General features: G+C 36.1%; 1 protein-coding gene across 1 annotated transcript; it reads right to left on the reverse strand.

Annotated features, from left to right (window-relative positions):
- Positions 1–7,681: 7,681 nt before the first annotated feature.
- Positions 7,682–13,784, reverse strand: LOC137002343 (ovomucoid-like). The gene is made up of 10 exons (XM_067361944.1): positions 13,663–13,784; positions 10,082–10,107; positions 9,896–10,005; positions 9,752–9,809; positions 8,760–8,869; positions 8,618–8,675; positions 8,346–8,455; positions 8,192–8,249; positions 7,939–8,048; positions 7,682–7,845 (listed from the first exon to the last, which is right to left on the reverse strand). The coding sequence occupies exons 1-10, from the start codon at positions 13,700–13,702 to the stop codon at positions 7,797–7,799; spliced, it is 729 nt and encodes a 242-aa protein (XP_067218045.1). The 5' UTR covers positions 13,703–13,784; the 3' UTR covers positions 7,682–7,796.
- Between the last annotated feature and the right edge of the window lie 2,034 nt (positions 13,785–15,818).

A 15,818-nucleotide genomic window follows, 5' to 3' on the forward strand; every position in this document is an offset into this window, starting at 1 on the left:
ATAACTACTACAATATTTTTTTTTTTTGCGTCCAGTTTGCCAAAATCCAAAGTGAATATATAGAGACCATCCTCCTATCCTTGCCTCAGAAGAACCTGAGAAAGACACTCTTCCTCTTCTCTCACAGCTCTCCATCATCTACCTCTGCAACACTGTTGGCAAGAGTGTTATACACAGCTGAGGACACAGTAATGAGAGATCTCAAATTCTTCCTGAGAAAGTCCACATGTTCATTTTCTTGAACAAAAACTGTACATGTATTTTTGGGTGAGCCAAACTATTATTTGAAGGAATGCTGAAAATCTCTATATTGTTCTTTATACATATCTTTTACTGTTTATGAATGTCATCTTCTGGATTTCTTTTGAGAAGTTCAAGGACTGTATATCTTTAGTAATTGTGATATTGTCTGGCAGTAAAGCAGTATTAAAGCAAATTACCTCAGTATATTTGGAGCACCTGCCTCATACAGGACACTTAGGAAATGGTTTAAAATATATTTTTTGCTAGGGCTGGGCGATATATCGCATGCGATTTTCACGCGCATTTCGTCAGTAAAGCCGGTTCCCTGATTACCGCTAAATCACCATCACCTGCTTTCAAATGGAGCGGCATTTAATAGACAGAGCCGTAGATCACTGATAAGCTACGCAATAAAGCGTTCATATCGCAGATGAATCGCCTTCGATAATGAGTGCGATATTGCGTAGCTTATCAGTGATCTACGGCTCTGTCTATTACAGTTTTTTCCAATTGCTAACACACTAAAATGACATGCACAGCACAATTATTTAAACTGACACACAGAGAGCAAAACTTCTTCTCAAGTCTCCAAAAGTCTAAACACCTTTTCTGTTTTACACACATTTTGCATTTCAAAATAGCACTTTTTAAATTCACTAAATACAGTTCTCTGCATAAGACACAACAATCTGACATAAAGTCACATGTTTGCCATTTCAAAACACTGCCATTCAAAATGACACTACATGAGCTAATTGGCCAATTACATGTGCCACCTGGCCAAACACCTCAGTGGTTAATTGTTAACACTTCAATCAGGATGTAAGCACTATGAAAAGACCACAGGTGAGAACCTTTTTTTTTACAACAACAATGGAAGACATTGCAGAGAGAGGAAGAGGAAGAGGAAGAGGGAGGTTGAGACTAAGAGGGGAGGAAGAGTGAGAGGTAGGGGTAGAGCAGGTAGAGGAGTTCATGGCCAAAGAAGACAAACACTTTCAAATGAAATCAGAGCAACCTTAGTAGATCATGTCATCAACCATGGGTTGACAATGCGTGAGGCTGGACAGACTTGAGCCGTTTTACTGTCGCCTCTGTCATCCGGACCTTTAGACTGGAGAACAGGTATGTAACCAAAATTTCATGTAGTACACATGTAGTATACCCCATGTCATAGTGTATCAGTTGGGTGACACCTGTTTACTTAGTGTATGACATCAGCCATTCATGAACTGTACAAGTTTCCTGTACAATGTACTCTACTGTGGGGGAAAATATCTAGGCTGCATTGTCCAAGCCCTATATATATTTTTATTTTATTTTTTCTAAAGGACTGAGAGACGACACCATGGTGGAGGAAGGGGCCAAATGTTCACCGGGGTACAGGAAGCTGCCATTGTAAACTTGGTTTTGGAAAATAATGAAATCAGATTACGAGAAATTCAAAGCCACATCATCCAAGACAACACCTTATTCAACAACATTCAACGAGTTAGTCTGTCCACATTGGCTCGCATTCTCAAGCGAAACCAAATCAGAATGAAACAACTTTATAAGGTGCCGTTTGAGAGAAACTCTCAAAGAAACAAAGAGTTCAGACGAGCATATGTGGATGTAAGTACTATATTGACTGCAGTACACTACACACAACATTGTTTCCCAGTGTACTGGATAACACCATATTGAGTGATTTTTGTTCTTTGTTTTCAGGGAGTAGTGGAAATGGATGCTCATGCAATCCCACATGAGTTCATCTTTATAGATGAGGCTGGGTTCAACCTAGCAAAGACCAGAAGAAGAGGGAGAAACCTCATTGGCCACAGAGCCATTATAGATGTTCCTGGCCAACGTGGTGGGAACATCACAATGTGCGCTGCCATCTCCAATATGCATGGTGTCCTCCACCGTCATGCCAAACTTGGACCATACAACACAGCCCATATTCTCACATTTCTGGACAGACTTCACAACATTCTCATACCACCAGAGCGTATGAATGATGCAGACCATCAAAGAAACCGGTACGTTGTAGTATGGGACAACGTGAGCTTTCATCGTGCAGCCCCAGTCCAAAACTGGTTTGCTGACCACCCAACATTTCTCGTGCAATACCTCCCACCATACTCACCATTTCTGAACCCCATAGAAGAATTCTTTTCGGCATGGCGGTGGAAGGTATACGACCGGCAGCCCTTTGTGCGCATGCTCTTGTGCAGGCCATGGAAGAGGCATGTGATGAGATTGATGTGGGTGCAATTCAGGGATGGATAAGGCACTCAAGGCGCTTCTTCCCTCGATGTCTGGCAAGGGAAGATATTGCCTGTGATGTTGACGAGGCGTTGTGGCCAGACCCGGCTGTGCGGCAAGATGCTGCCTAATTATTTTTCTTGCCTTTTTTTGTTTTTTGTTTTTTTTTACTGTAATATATTTTTTTTCAGAAATTTTCTTTTTGTTTACTTTTTTTGTAAGAATATTTTTGTTCAGTCCCATGTAAATATATCTGCTGTGCTTATGTTGTACTGACTTGTTTACTGTAGTGGAGGAAAAAAAATAAAAATGTTGCAACAGCATATGTGTGTATCTGCAAATATTTCTGTGCATGTGAACAATCTGATACATATTTTAGTATTATGGCAAAGCATACTAAAGATGGGGGTGCTTTTCATTATGCCCAACAGTGTGTAGGTGGTTAGGCAAAAATCTGGTAATATGAATGAAGTGTGTGCCATTTCATGCAAAAGTTTGATTTTGATAATGCTCTGTGTAGTTTCGGTTGCAGTGCTTCATTTTGCAGGATATATGAGGTATTTTGCAGTTTGGGTGTGTGGTTTTGTGAATTGTGTTAAGTGTTTTGATAAAACCAGACTAGTTTGAAAAATTGTGTGTTAGCAATTGGAAAAAACTGTAAATGCCGCTCCATTTGAAAGCAGGTGATGGTCAATCAGGGAACCGGCTTTACTGACGAAATGCGCGTGACAATCTCATGCGATATATCGCCCAGCCCTATTTTTTGCAAATAAAGTAATAACATATCTGCTGAATCTTTTTCATATCTTTGTAATTTTTGTGCCAAATTATGGATAGTAGTAATCATAAGAGTATCTATAAATAGAATTGATAAAATCATAATTTAACTATACCCATCTAATGATAAAACACTTTGTCAATTAAAAGAATAAAACATATTAATTACTGGTTACATTTATTTATTGATTGTATTGTTTGATCTATGAATGTGTTCAATTTATGAATTCATGTGTTAACACTTTACATCTATGCTTTACATGGTTAAAACACGGTTACATGGTAATGTTCAAATGTATTGGCTTAGTAATTGTACAAAGTAACAATGCTGATGATTTCATGGATGCAGTGTGTTTCTAGCCATTTTCTATCAGAATTTAATGAGGGTTTCTATTGGTTTCCACTACATATTTTGATCTGCAAATGTATTAACCAAAGCAACACAATTCCCTATAACAATTAGAATTGATAAGGTTTTATAGCAGAGAATGAAGTGTTTATCAGTTCTGCATTGATTTCAAGGTTATGGACGGTGCACATCTCCATTCCCCGGAGTAAAAGTGAGAAGCAGATTTTTAGATAAGGTCGAGGTGGTATTTTGGTCTTTAGGACGTACCTGTCACGTTCCAGCAACGTACCACTAAAACGTCACCACAACGAATATGGGAATCACAAAGTTACGTGACTGGAACGTTATTCGGGACGTCGTTGCAACTAATATGAGCCAATCCAGTTACGTTTTCACAATGTGCCAGTTTGGTCGTTGAGACGTTACTGTCACGTTCCAGAGACGTACCGCTATAACGTCGCCACGACGAATATGGGAATCACAAAGTTACGTCCCTAGAACGTTATTTGGTACGTCGCTTCAACGAATATGGTCCGGTCCAGTTACGTCGTCACAACGTAACTGTGTTAGCTGGGTACTACTAAAAACTGTTTTGTACCTTTAACATATACTTACAACCACCATAATAATGCAGGTGGTAGAAGAGAAAGCCACATGAAGAATCAGAGTTCATCACAAGTAGCTTTTCCACAAACTGAATATATAAAGAAGGTGCAAACGCAAAAACACCATCATGGTAACCCACAACACTTACATAATGCAATAAACATTCATTAAACAACAGAAGATGTAACATAAAACCCTAATGTACATAACTGATAACAAAAACTATTAAGAAACATGATTATTTAAACAAAATACTTTCAAATGTGGAGTGTCACACAGGGAATTGTGGGAATATCAGTTTTTGACTGTTAATTATACATTGATTTCTTCTTTTTTACTTGTAAAAATTTTACAATTTACTGCATTTTACTGTGAAAATTACATAAAATGTCTGGTAAGAGCTTTTACAGTTTTTCCCTGTATATAATACAGGAACTTACTGTTAACCTATTTACAATTTTTTTTCGTAGCATTTTTACAATATTTTACTGTTAAAATCAGTTTTTGACTGTTAATTATGCATTGATTTGTTCTTTTTTACTTCTAAAAATTTTAAAATTTACTGCATTTTAAAATGTCTGGTAAGAGCTTTTACAGTTTTACAATTTTTTTTTCGTAGGGTTTTTACAATATTTTACTGTTAAAATCACATTCATTTTTTTACAGAACTGATAAACGGTTATACTCTAGTATACTTTAGTTTTACAGTACTGGGTGAAGTAATTTGTTTATAGTTGTTATATTAACACAACAACTAAATAAATTACCACAACAACTTTATTCAAGTAGCTACTGTGTGTTTCAAAAGTACTACAGTATTTACTATAATAGTATTTTTGCAATAGGCTATAGATAACATTCCTCTACTTTCTGTATAAAATATCATTCTGCACTGGATATTAAAGGATTAGTCCACTTTTAAATAAACTTTTCCTGATAATTTACTCTCCTCCATGTCATCCAAGATGTTCATGTCTTTCTTTCATCGGTCGAAAAGAAATGAAGGTTTTTGAGGAAAACATTCCAGGATTTTTCTCCATATAGTGGACTTCACTGGGGTTCAACGGGTTGAAGGTCCAAATGTCAGTTTCAGTGCAGCTTCAAAGAGTGCAGTGTTGGGGGTCCTTCAGGACCAGGGTTGAGAAACACTGATTTAGATAGTGCCAGAGGGGTGTTTGTGGTTTGATGAAATTTCCACCAGGCTGTCAGAGCTGCGGCTATTGCCAGCGTTTTAAAACAGTGATGCTTTTTGATTGTCTGACTATAGAAAGGTAATTCTGAAATGTTAATGTCCTTACAAATTGACTGTTCAACATCAAGCCATGTGCTTTCTGGGGCCATATTCACAAAACATTTTATCTTACCACTAAGAGTTCTCCTTAATAGCAGTAACAGTTCTTAGCTAAGAGTTTTCTCTTAAAACCTGTTCACAAATCTGCTGAGACAAACTTTTACTAAGAAATAGACTGAAGGGAAGAGAAAGAGAAGGGCGGGGTTGACCTCGTTGCTATGGAGTAAACACACAGTGATTGGCTGATGGGGGAGGAGTCTCTGTCAGTGATTTAATCATAGAAATATTATAGAATGAGGTGTCATGTTTCTATATGAAAGGTTTTAAAATATATAAGTTGCCTTATTCAATTAAAGGTTTTAAAATGTAGGCTAAGTGTCACTAATTAAACTAGTACATGTTCTGTTTGATCATTTGTAAGTGTGAACTAATTAAAACAACTTCCACAGGCAATCAGACATTATTTATTTATTTATTAAAGATTTATTTTTTGCGTTTTATCATAGATTCAAATCTATGTGTAATATGTATTGCATTTATGAAGAAAAGGTTCTATCGCTGTTGCCTCAATGGTGTTCAGTGTCTTTGGGTGGATTAGGACTGTTTGTGATTTGGTCTTAGTGATTTAGGAGTCCTCTTGTCTACTAACATTTCAGAGATTTAGGAGCTAGTTTTAGCGGTAAAATGCTTTGTGAAATACTCTTAGAGCAAAAATTTAGGAGTCCTAAAATTAGGACTGAACGCCCATTATTTTTAAGAGTTTCTCCTAAATCGGCAAGTTAGGAGCTACTTTTAGCTATTTTTAAGATGTTTTGTGAATACAGCCCCTGATGGGTTAGGATGAATCCATTTGTATATATTTTGAAGCTGATTGGCCAAAAAGTAGTGGTAGAAATGTGGTGCTTCCAGTCCTCCTCGTGTTTTTTGTTTCTGTAGTGTAGTCAGTTTAATTCTTGGGGTCTTATTTTTCCAGTAGAATTTAGTGACGACTGAATCTAGTGATTTAAACCAGGTGAGGGTGGGTAGTGCTGGAGTCATTGTAAATAAACAGTTTAATTTAGGGAGTATAGTCCTTTTAATTACTGATATTCTGCCCATAATGGATAGTGGTAAATTCATCCAGCGATGAAGGTCATCATTTATTGTTTAAAGTAATGGAGTAAAGTTGAGTCCCAACAGCTCTGACAGCCTGGGGGAAACATTAATGCCCAAGTATGTGATGTGATTGGAGCACAAAGGAATAGGTGGTGTCTGGGATGTCACATCCAAACTGTTGGAATGTAATGAAAGTATGGCAGATTTACTCCAGTTGATAAAGTATTCAGAGATATTTGAGAATGAATTAATGAGTTTAATTGTTTCTTGACCCTTCTTCATTAATAAACTTGAGGACTTTGAGTCTACCTGAAGATGAACAGGGTGTCAAAAGCTCACACTCCCTTTATGATATCCTGCTTTCTAGATCCATTAGGGGCAGTTGTGGCCTAATGCAGGGGTTCCCAAACTTTTCAGCCCATGACCCCCAAAATAAATTTTGAAATAAAATAAAATTTGATTGATTTGAAATAAAAATAAGTAAATGTTGTGTTTGTGATACACAGCCATTGATCAGTTGCACGCTGCAAACGCAGCATATGTGAAAACACAATAGCGCGTTCTGCATATGAACTGCAAAGGCATGACGGTGGTGCTTCTCCGCTCTGTATTTTTTGGTCGATATTAACCAACTCATGTCTGAATGTTTAACATGGTGCTGTAAACTGATCTGCTGCAACTGATGCTGTTGCTACTATGTCGTTTATTTGTCGTAATCATCTCAGGAGTTATGATCGAGGGGAAGGAAAATGTAAAGGTTGATGGCTTTTTTATTTGCATGGTTTTTGATTTCAATTTAACTACTATATTTAGTATTTTGTTACAGTTATTGATAAAATATGCCATTTCTAATCGTTAAATTTTTTCCTCCCGGGTGTGTGTGTTCACGGTGTGTGTGTGCACTTGGATGGGTTAAATGCAGAGCAAATTCTGAGTATGGGTCACCATACTTGGCCACATGTCACTAATCTAATCTATGATCCGTGTGAATCCTTCAAAGTAAATCTTCACCTATTTTATCTCGTCATTTCAAGATTTGAGGGAGAAAACAGAACAGCTTCAATATGCAGCATTTATTCAAGGATTAAACAGTTACACATTCAGGTTATAATGAATGAGACAATAATGCTGACTAAAGGTCTGTCAAGCTGAATTATGCTGCCATTCCTGTGTCACTCCTGCAGATGTTTAATCGCATTCGCCATCCTTCACCTTAAAGATTTGGGTTCCTGAGTTCCTAAAAAAAAAAAAAAAAAATTAAAAGTGAAAATGAAAGTTTGAAAGTGATTCTAAACTGTTTTTAAACCTACAGTATTTTGTTTAAACTCACATGATGGCAATACACAGTTCACATTCATTGCTGTATGTTTTTCCATCAGATCCACATACAGGTTTATAGATGTCTCGGCATCCGTTAGATGGGTAAGGCTTGCAGTCAGGCTGTTCACACACAAAAAAAAAAAAAAAAAAACCTTGAGTTATTTGCAAGTGGAGGGAAGTAATTCTATAATTGTTACACATTCAGATTATAATGAAAGAGACACAATAATGCTGAGTAAATGTCTGCCATTCCTGGGTCACACCTGTCGAGGTTGATCACATTCGCCTTCCTTCACGATTAAGATTTTAGTATTTGATGCCCTAAAAAAAAAAAAAAAAAAAAATAAGAGATTAAGGATTAAAGTTTGAAAGTGACTAATCAGTTTTTGAACCTAAAGTACTTTGTTTTAAACTCACTTGTTGGCAGCACACAGCAAGCATTCATTGTCATATGTTTTTCCATCAGATCCACACACAGGTTTATAGATCCTTGGGCATCCGGTGGACAGGTAAGGCTTGCAGTTAGGCTGGTCACAAAAAAAGAAAAAACAAACATTGAGTTATTTGCAAATGGAGGGAAGGAATTCTACAATTGTTACACATTCAGGTTATCATGAATGAAACATGAGTACAATAATGCTGAGTAAAGGTCTGTCAAGCTGAATTATGGGGTCATTCCTGTATCACACCTGTCGAGGTTGATCACATTCGCCTTGCTTCACGATGAAGATTTTAGTATTTGAAGCCCTAAAAAAAAAAAATAAAAAAAATAAGAGATTAAGGATTAAAGCTTTAAAGTGACTTTAAAGTGAGTATTTTGTTTAAACTCACTTGATGGCAAGACACAGTTCGCATTCATTGCCGTATGTTTTTCCATCAGATCCACACACGGGTTTATAGATCTCTGGGCATCCGTTGGACGGGTAACGCTTGCAGTCAGGCTGGTCAAAAAAAAAAAAAAAAAAAAAAAAAAACCCACACACTGAATTATTTGCAAATGGAGGGAAGTAATTATAAAATGACTGATTTTAACAGTAAAAGACTTTAAAAATGCTGCAGTGAAAAACTGTCAATTGGTTTACAGAGAGTTTCTGTACTATATACGGTGAATAACTGTAATAGATACATTTAATGTAATTTTACGGTAAAATACTGTTAAATTCAGTTTTTGGAACTGAAAACAATTCATTGTAAAATTTACAGTGAAAAACCGTAAATTGACATTCTCACAATTCCCTGCGTGACACTTCACATTTGATATATTTTCGTTGAAATAACTTTTCTTAGTTCTCATTTTTTTCTAATCAGTTATGTACATTAGGGTTTTATGTTACATCTTATGTTGTTAAATTAATGTTTATTGCATTTTTAAAATTTCATGCATGTTACCATGATGGTGTTTAGTGTGTGTGTGAATGACACTGTGTGCATCTTCTATATATTAGTATTGTCCTCTTCATCTTGTGGAAAAGCTGCTTGTGATGAACTTTGATTCATCATGTGACTCTTATAATACACTGTCAGTCACCAAACACAGTGGTGATAAAAGTACAAAACAGATATAAGTATTTCATTAGGTTGGTAATTTAACATTATATCAGGTAATGAAATACGTTATTTTACCGTAAATTTAATTTTTTTTTTTTATGTTGCTACTGTATTTTTTACGGTAAAGTTCTGGCAACCACAGCTGCCGTTTTTTTACCGTAAATTTTACTGGGATTTTTTTTTTTACAGTGTACAACTGTTACACATTCAGTATATAATGAAAGAGACAGGAGTACAATAATGCTGAGTAAAAGTCTGCCATTCCTGTGTCACACCTGTAGAGGTCGATCACATTTGCCTTCCTTCTGGATTAAGATTTTAGTATTTGAAGCCCTAAAAAAAAAAAAAAAAAAAAAGGATTAAAGCTTTAAAGGGACTCTAAACAAAATACTGTAGGATTAAAAGCAGTTTAAACTCACTTGATGGCAGCACACAGCAGGCATTCATTGCCGTATGTTTTTCCATCAGATCCACACACGGGTTTATAGATCATTGTGCATATTTTAGACGAGTAAGGCTTGCAGTTAGGCTGGTCACACAAAAATAATCAACATTGAGTTATTTGCAAATGGAGGGAAGTAATTCTACAGTCTTTATTTACTCACCTCTCTCGCTCCATCAGATACGGCCACTGTTTGTGTCAAGAAGGAAAAACAAGGATTAAAGTTTATCATGATATGGCACGAGGAAATAACTTGTTTTGCCCATACAATGAAAGTCAATGGAAGTCTAATGTTGTTTTGTCGGATAAAAACACCATTTAATATTTTTTTTTAGTGAACCAGCTCTTAAATCACACTTAAAAATGTCTGAAGTGACTTAACCCTCTGGGGTCTGAGGCTGATTTGGGGCCCTGGAGAAGTTGACATTCCCTGACATTTGTGCTTTTTTCAGTTGTTCATAAACATTAATGGAAAGGGTGTCATTACACTGTATTCAGCACAAACTAGGCTACCAGAATATGTGAGGAACATGTAGGTAGGCTATATGTTTGTATTTTTGAAGGAATAACCTTTATGCATGGCTATTGAGGGAAAAAAAAAAAAAAAGATATATATTATAGTAAGACACTATTTGTCAAGACACACAGTATGTGTTGAGGTGTTAATCTTCATGAATAATGCTGTGATTCACACCTGAGAAGACAAAGACCCCCATAATGACCTACATATTGACCGTTTCAGTCAGGTAGACAAACCCTCTGATAACAGGATCATATCAGCTGCATTAATTTTAATATAATGTCCACTCTTTGGGGGGGAAAAAAAAAAATAAATTGATTTGTGATCTCATGCATGCACGTATTATTTGCACAACATGTGAAGAAAATTTTGTATAGGCCTATTATAGTTTAAATTACAGTACCAGTGAAAAGATTGGAAGTATTACCATTATAATGTTTTTAAAAGAAGTCTCATGCTCATCATGCTATATATTAAAATACAGAAAAAAAAAAAAAAAAAAGCAATACTGTGAAATATTACTACAACTTAAAATAATGATTTTCTATTTTAATATACTTTATAATGCATTTCTGTGATGCAAAGCATCTGAACATTCATGTTACCACCATGTCATTTCATATAGACTTTTAGCTTAAAAGCATGTGCATTTGGAGAAATATTGATGGATTCTCATATGTTTGTGCACATTTAATCCACAAATGACTATGAAAAACAGGCATACCAGGAACTAAGAGGATTCCATAGATCGCTATAACATGCAGATAAACACTTTTGAAGAAAATACATACGATTGCGACAATGTATACATGTATTGCCTTAGAATTTGCGTCTGAATAGCGCTGGCTCCGTGGGCGTGGCCGCATTAGCAGATAATGGGCTGAATCACAGGCGTCTGACATGTCACTTTTTTTATACAGATTACATAAACCAGGGGTCTCAAACTCAAATTGTCGGGGGGCCGTTTCTGTTATTGACACCTCATAGGAGGGCCATATTAACATTCAAGCGCAAGAAAGCGCAATATTTCAGAAAATTTACTTTCCTTTGCATTATTTCTGATTTACTTTCATTAGGGCAACTAAAATGTTTTTATACCTAAACTATAAATATTTTATTTACCATACTAGATGTAAACAGCAGTGTCTCTCTCATTGTTACAGAGTGTAATATAATACTATTACTAATATAATACTACTAATATAGCCTACTAATATAATGCTATTAATTGCAATAGTCTGGTGCAACTTCTCACATCCAACAAGGTTCATGGAATAAAAAAAATATGTAATTTAGGAACAAAACCAGCAAAACATGTGGCGTGGAGGGGTCAGAAATAAACAAAAAACTGGAGCTATATTTTGCCAAAAAATAGAAAGCTCTCATACATACATTATTAGATTTTAACATCTAGTGGAAGTATTTTCCCTTACTTCTTGTTAGCTTAAATAACATTAAAATCTTGCACTGAACAACACTGTACTGAACAAATACAATCCCTGAATACATTTGTACACTCTTCGGTTTCTTGACAGACACCTGGCAGCGCTTGAGCTCACACAGCCTGAGACACGTTTGTCCAAGATGCCTGAATGGCTGCCTCGGACGCGTTTCGGTGGTTTAAAATCGACGCTCGTGACTTAAAGTCAAGAGCTTTTACTGTAATTTAGGCAAGAGCGCTCGTAATAGAAGCGACGTGGTTGAGAGCGCGGCTCATGGTTGCATAGCAACAACAGACGCCACTGGAGCAAAAGCGCATTGGAAAGAAGGAGAATGCGGCGCAGCGCCGCTTATGTGACGCGATATGTGAATGCCCCTTAGAACGGCGACTTTTTCTTTGCATATCAGTCAATGTCCCGCGGGCCGGCAGTTTGAGACCACTGCTATAAGTGATAAAATAAAACAAAGGTTTTAGAATAACTCGCGGGCCGCACTAACACTAAACTTTGTCAGGTGGGGGGCCACAAAATATCATCCCGCGGGCCGCGAGTTTGAGACCCCTGACATAAATTGTTTTCGATTTGACTTACACGATTTAAAAACTGACATTTTAACGTTTTTTTTTTAGACATAAGTCTCATTTTTGTGTCATTAGTATTCACTAAGTTACAGTTCGTTCAGAGGGAGACGAGAGATCATGCATCATGTTAGTTTTCTTTATTTTGCAAAAAGCACAATGTGTTTTTACTCAGTGCACACAAATAAAAGACATTCTATAGTTTCAATTGATATATTACTTCTATCTCCATGAAAAAAAGGGAGTATTTTAAAGGGTTAGTTCACCCAAAAATGCAAATTCTGTAATTATTTACTCACCATCGTGCCGTTTTACACCCGTAAGACCTTCATCCATCTTCAGAACACAAATTAAGATATTTGATGAAATCTGATGGCTCAGTGAGGTTTGCATAGCCAGCAATGACATTTCCTCTCTCAAGATCCATTAATGTACTAAAAACATTTAAATCAGTTCATGCGAGTACAGTGGTTCAATATTAATATTATAAAACCACGAGAATATTTTTGGTGCGCCAAAAAAACTAAATAACGACTTATATAGTGATGGCCGATTTCAAAACACTGCTTTAGGGAGCTTCGGAGCGTTATGAATCTTTTGTGTCGAATCATGATTCGGATCGCGTGGCAAACTGCTGAAATCACGTGGATTTGGTGTTCCAAATCCACGGGATTTTTTTTTTTTTTTTTTGGCACATCAAAAATATTCTCGTCGCTTTATAATATTAATATTGAACCACTGTACTCACATGAACTGATCTAAATATGTTTTTAGTGCATTAATGGATCTTGAGAGAGGAAAAGTTATTACTGGCTATGGAGGCCTCACTGAGCCATCGGATTTCATCAAAAATATATTCATTTGTGTTCTGAAGATGAATGAAGGTTTTACGGTTGTGGAACGACATGAGGGTGAGTAATTAATGATATTATATTTATTTTTGGGTGAACTAACCCTTTAAGTCTGTTTTGCTGCAATGTGAAAAAAATCCTGCAAAACGTGCCGGTGCGTTTCTCGACTCCAGTGTTAATTCTTATACATTTTTTATTTGTCCTACTTTAGCAAAGGTGAATTAAGACTTTATGGAAACAATGAAACTCTTCATTATGAAGCAAAACTATCAGCATCAGTGTATATTGCAGGTTCTCACGTGACAAATGATCCTAATATCAGTTGTTTTAGTGAATGAAATCATGATATTACTCACCTAGGACACAGAGAAGGACGATGACTCCACGTGCAAACATTGTTCCTGACTTGAGAGTGAACTCACTAAAACTGACGATATGATACTCCTATTTATATCAGTACTGTCCACCTCTGAACACAACTAGTGTTTCAGAGCAAAATGACCTCCAGCTGCACCTCTTTAGAGCTCAAGGATGGAGATTAACCTGTTTAATGGGTGGAGAGGAATGTGGGAGCGGACCGGTGTTTCGAGATTTTCGGTTTCCGAAGGTGGAGCTTACATGAATATTCATGAGTTTCCCAGACATGCACAGACATGATGTATTGCTGTTCAAAAGTTTGGGATTAATAAAATTATTCGTATGATGAAAAACAGTATTGAAATAGAAATCTTTTGAAACATTAGAGATTCATCTTTGTGAAATTCATTTCTTTAAAAAATAAAACTACAGAGATTCCAGACATTTGAATATTATTTTAAGCAAATGCAAATAAAAACTGTAAAAAAAAAATAAAATAAAAATAATTGATTTTAAAAAAAAAAATTACATTACAATTCGGTCCGTGTACTTTTGCGTCCATTCGTTTTTCCTTTTTTAAACCAGAAATGAAATATGGAAAATGCGGTTTCTTTGTTTTTTTATTTTAAGATTGATGAATATAATTAGCATATACAAGCCAATTTTCTTTATGCAAGATTAATATTTTATTAAAAATAACATTAATGATATACAAGTTGTTATTTAATATGTAAAAATGCTAAATTTAATTTCCAGTTTTTTGCGTCATACACACAGACGCTAAAGCGCCCCCTATTGCTTTTTCCTCTGGCGTCAATAGAATTACTCACTTCAAGAGCCAACCTAAATGACATTGATTAATTTTCATTCATTAAATTACTATTATTATTTGTACATTTATATTTAAACCTAAACATTAAATTTCTAAACCTTATAGCCTCTTGTTTAGCGCTCTTGCATGGTCGAGTTCCCGCTTGTGGTCTCAATCCCGTCATTTTGCTTTTTACTCTGTTTTATGTGAATAAAGGCCAAAACGATCTAAATTACTGACTTTTTTGTCTGGCTCTGTCAGGTGTTTTACATAGTTTTATATTGAGCAATTGTTTGGGATTAGGAGTCACTTTATAGCTATGCTATGCTATTCAAATTGAAAATATACCAACATTTGTTATGATGACAAAATTATACCCGAATATGTGATTTCGTGAAGACAAAATTCTCATACCTTTTGCCTCAGTGGAGGTCTGACATGAAATATTTCTCATTTCTCATTGAAAGCAATGCGTCGTGTCGCTGGACATTACGCTTTACGTGGCTTAATCCTACTAAAACAACAACCAGGGAGAAACTACATTTTCTCACACATTTTCTTGTCATCACTAGCATCTGCTATAACTGCAACGTAAACAAAATGTAGGGACAATATATATGCGTTTAACGGTTTTCTACAAGTGGAAAACGCTGAACATTGAAAGCGCGTTGCCTTCGACCTGACCTGCTTGTCTGCACATCTTCATTGGTAATTTAATATCAGTGTCTTAATGCATTAGCGTTGTCTTCATAACTGTGTTTTATTTTCTAGGAAAATGCTTAACGTGTTATTAATTGTGTTCATAGTGGGCTGCTTATAAGGTGTAGTAAATTTGCTCCTCCAATATCACCATTAAGCCACATAAATATTTTTTACGTTAAGCACTTAGAATGTCCCGCGTTTGCTGCCAGTATCTCTTGGACATGCGGCAGTATCGGACCCCTCGTGAGTGAGAACGGGGTGGAAATCAAGTCAAGATAGGGTGACCACCCGTCTCGAATTTTGCGGGACAGTCCCGAAATTGGGAGCTTTGTCCCGCTTCCCGCAAGACTTAAGTAGTGTCCCCCATTTCATTTATGTCTGTAATTTTTTTTTCATCCCTGAAATTACAATACCACAGTAATAAATATAATAAAAACTAGGAGCATTTAAAAATCTATTTGCGCAGCCGTCATATTCTAGCTGTGAAAATAACTAACCAACGCAATCACAGAGAGAGGTTTTCCCTCTGATGACAACTGAATGGACAGCGCAAAGAGCAGGCCTCATCAAAGTCGGTAAACACAACTACACCAGCAAGGATTTAATCTCACATACTGGATAAGAACCCCAAGAACTGCTCAA

The sequence above is a fragment of the Chanodichthys erythropterus genome, chromosome 1 (genome assembly GCF_024489055.1).
Source record: "Chanodichthys erythropterus isolate Z2021 chromosome 1, ASM2448905v1, whole genome shotgun sequence".
Taxonomy (NCBI): Eukaryota; Metazoa; Chordata; class Actinopteri; order Cypriniformes; family Xenocyprididae; genus Chanodichthys; species Chanodichthys erythropterus.

Coding starts and splice junctions, on each gene's coding strand:
- LOC137002343 (XM_067361944.1), bottom strand. CDS start 13,702: ATGTTTGCACGTGGAGTCATCGTCCTTCTCTGTGTCCTAG. Junction 10,006..10,081: donor TATCTGATGGAGCGAGAGAG/GTGAGTAAATAA, acceptor TTGTGTGACCAG/CCTAACTGCAAGCCTTACTC. Junction 7,846..7,938: donor GAACTGTGTATTGCCATCAT/GTGAGTTTAAAC, acceptor TTTTTTTTTTAG/GAACTCAGGAACCCAAATCT.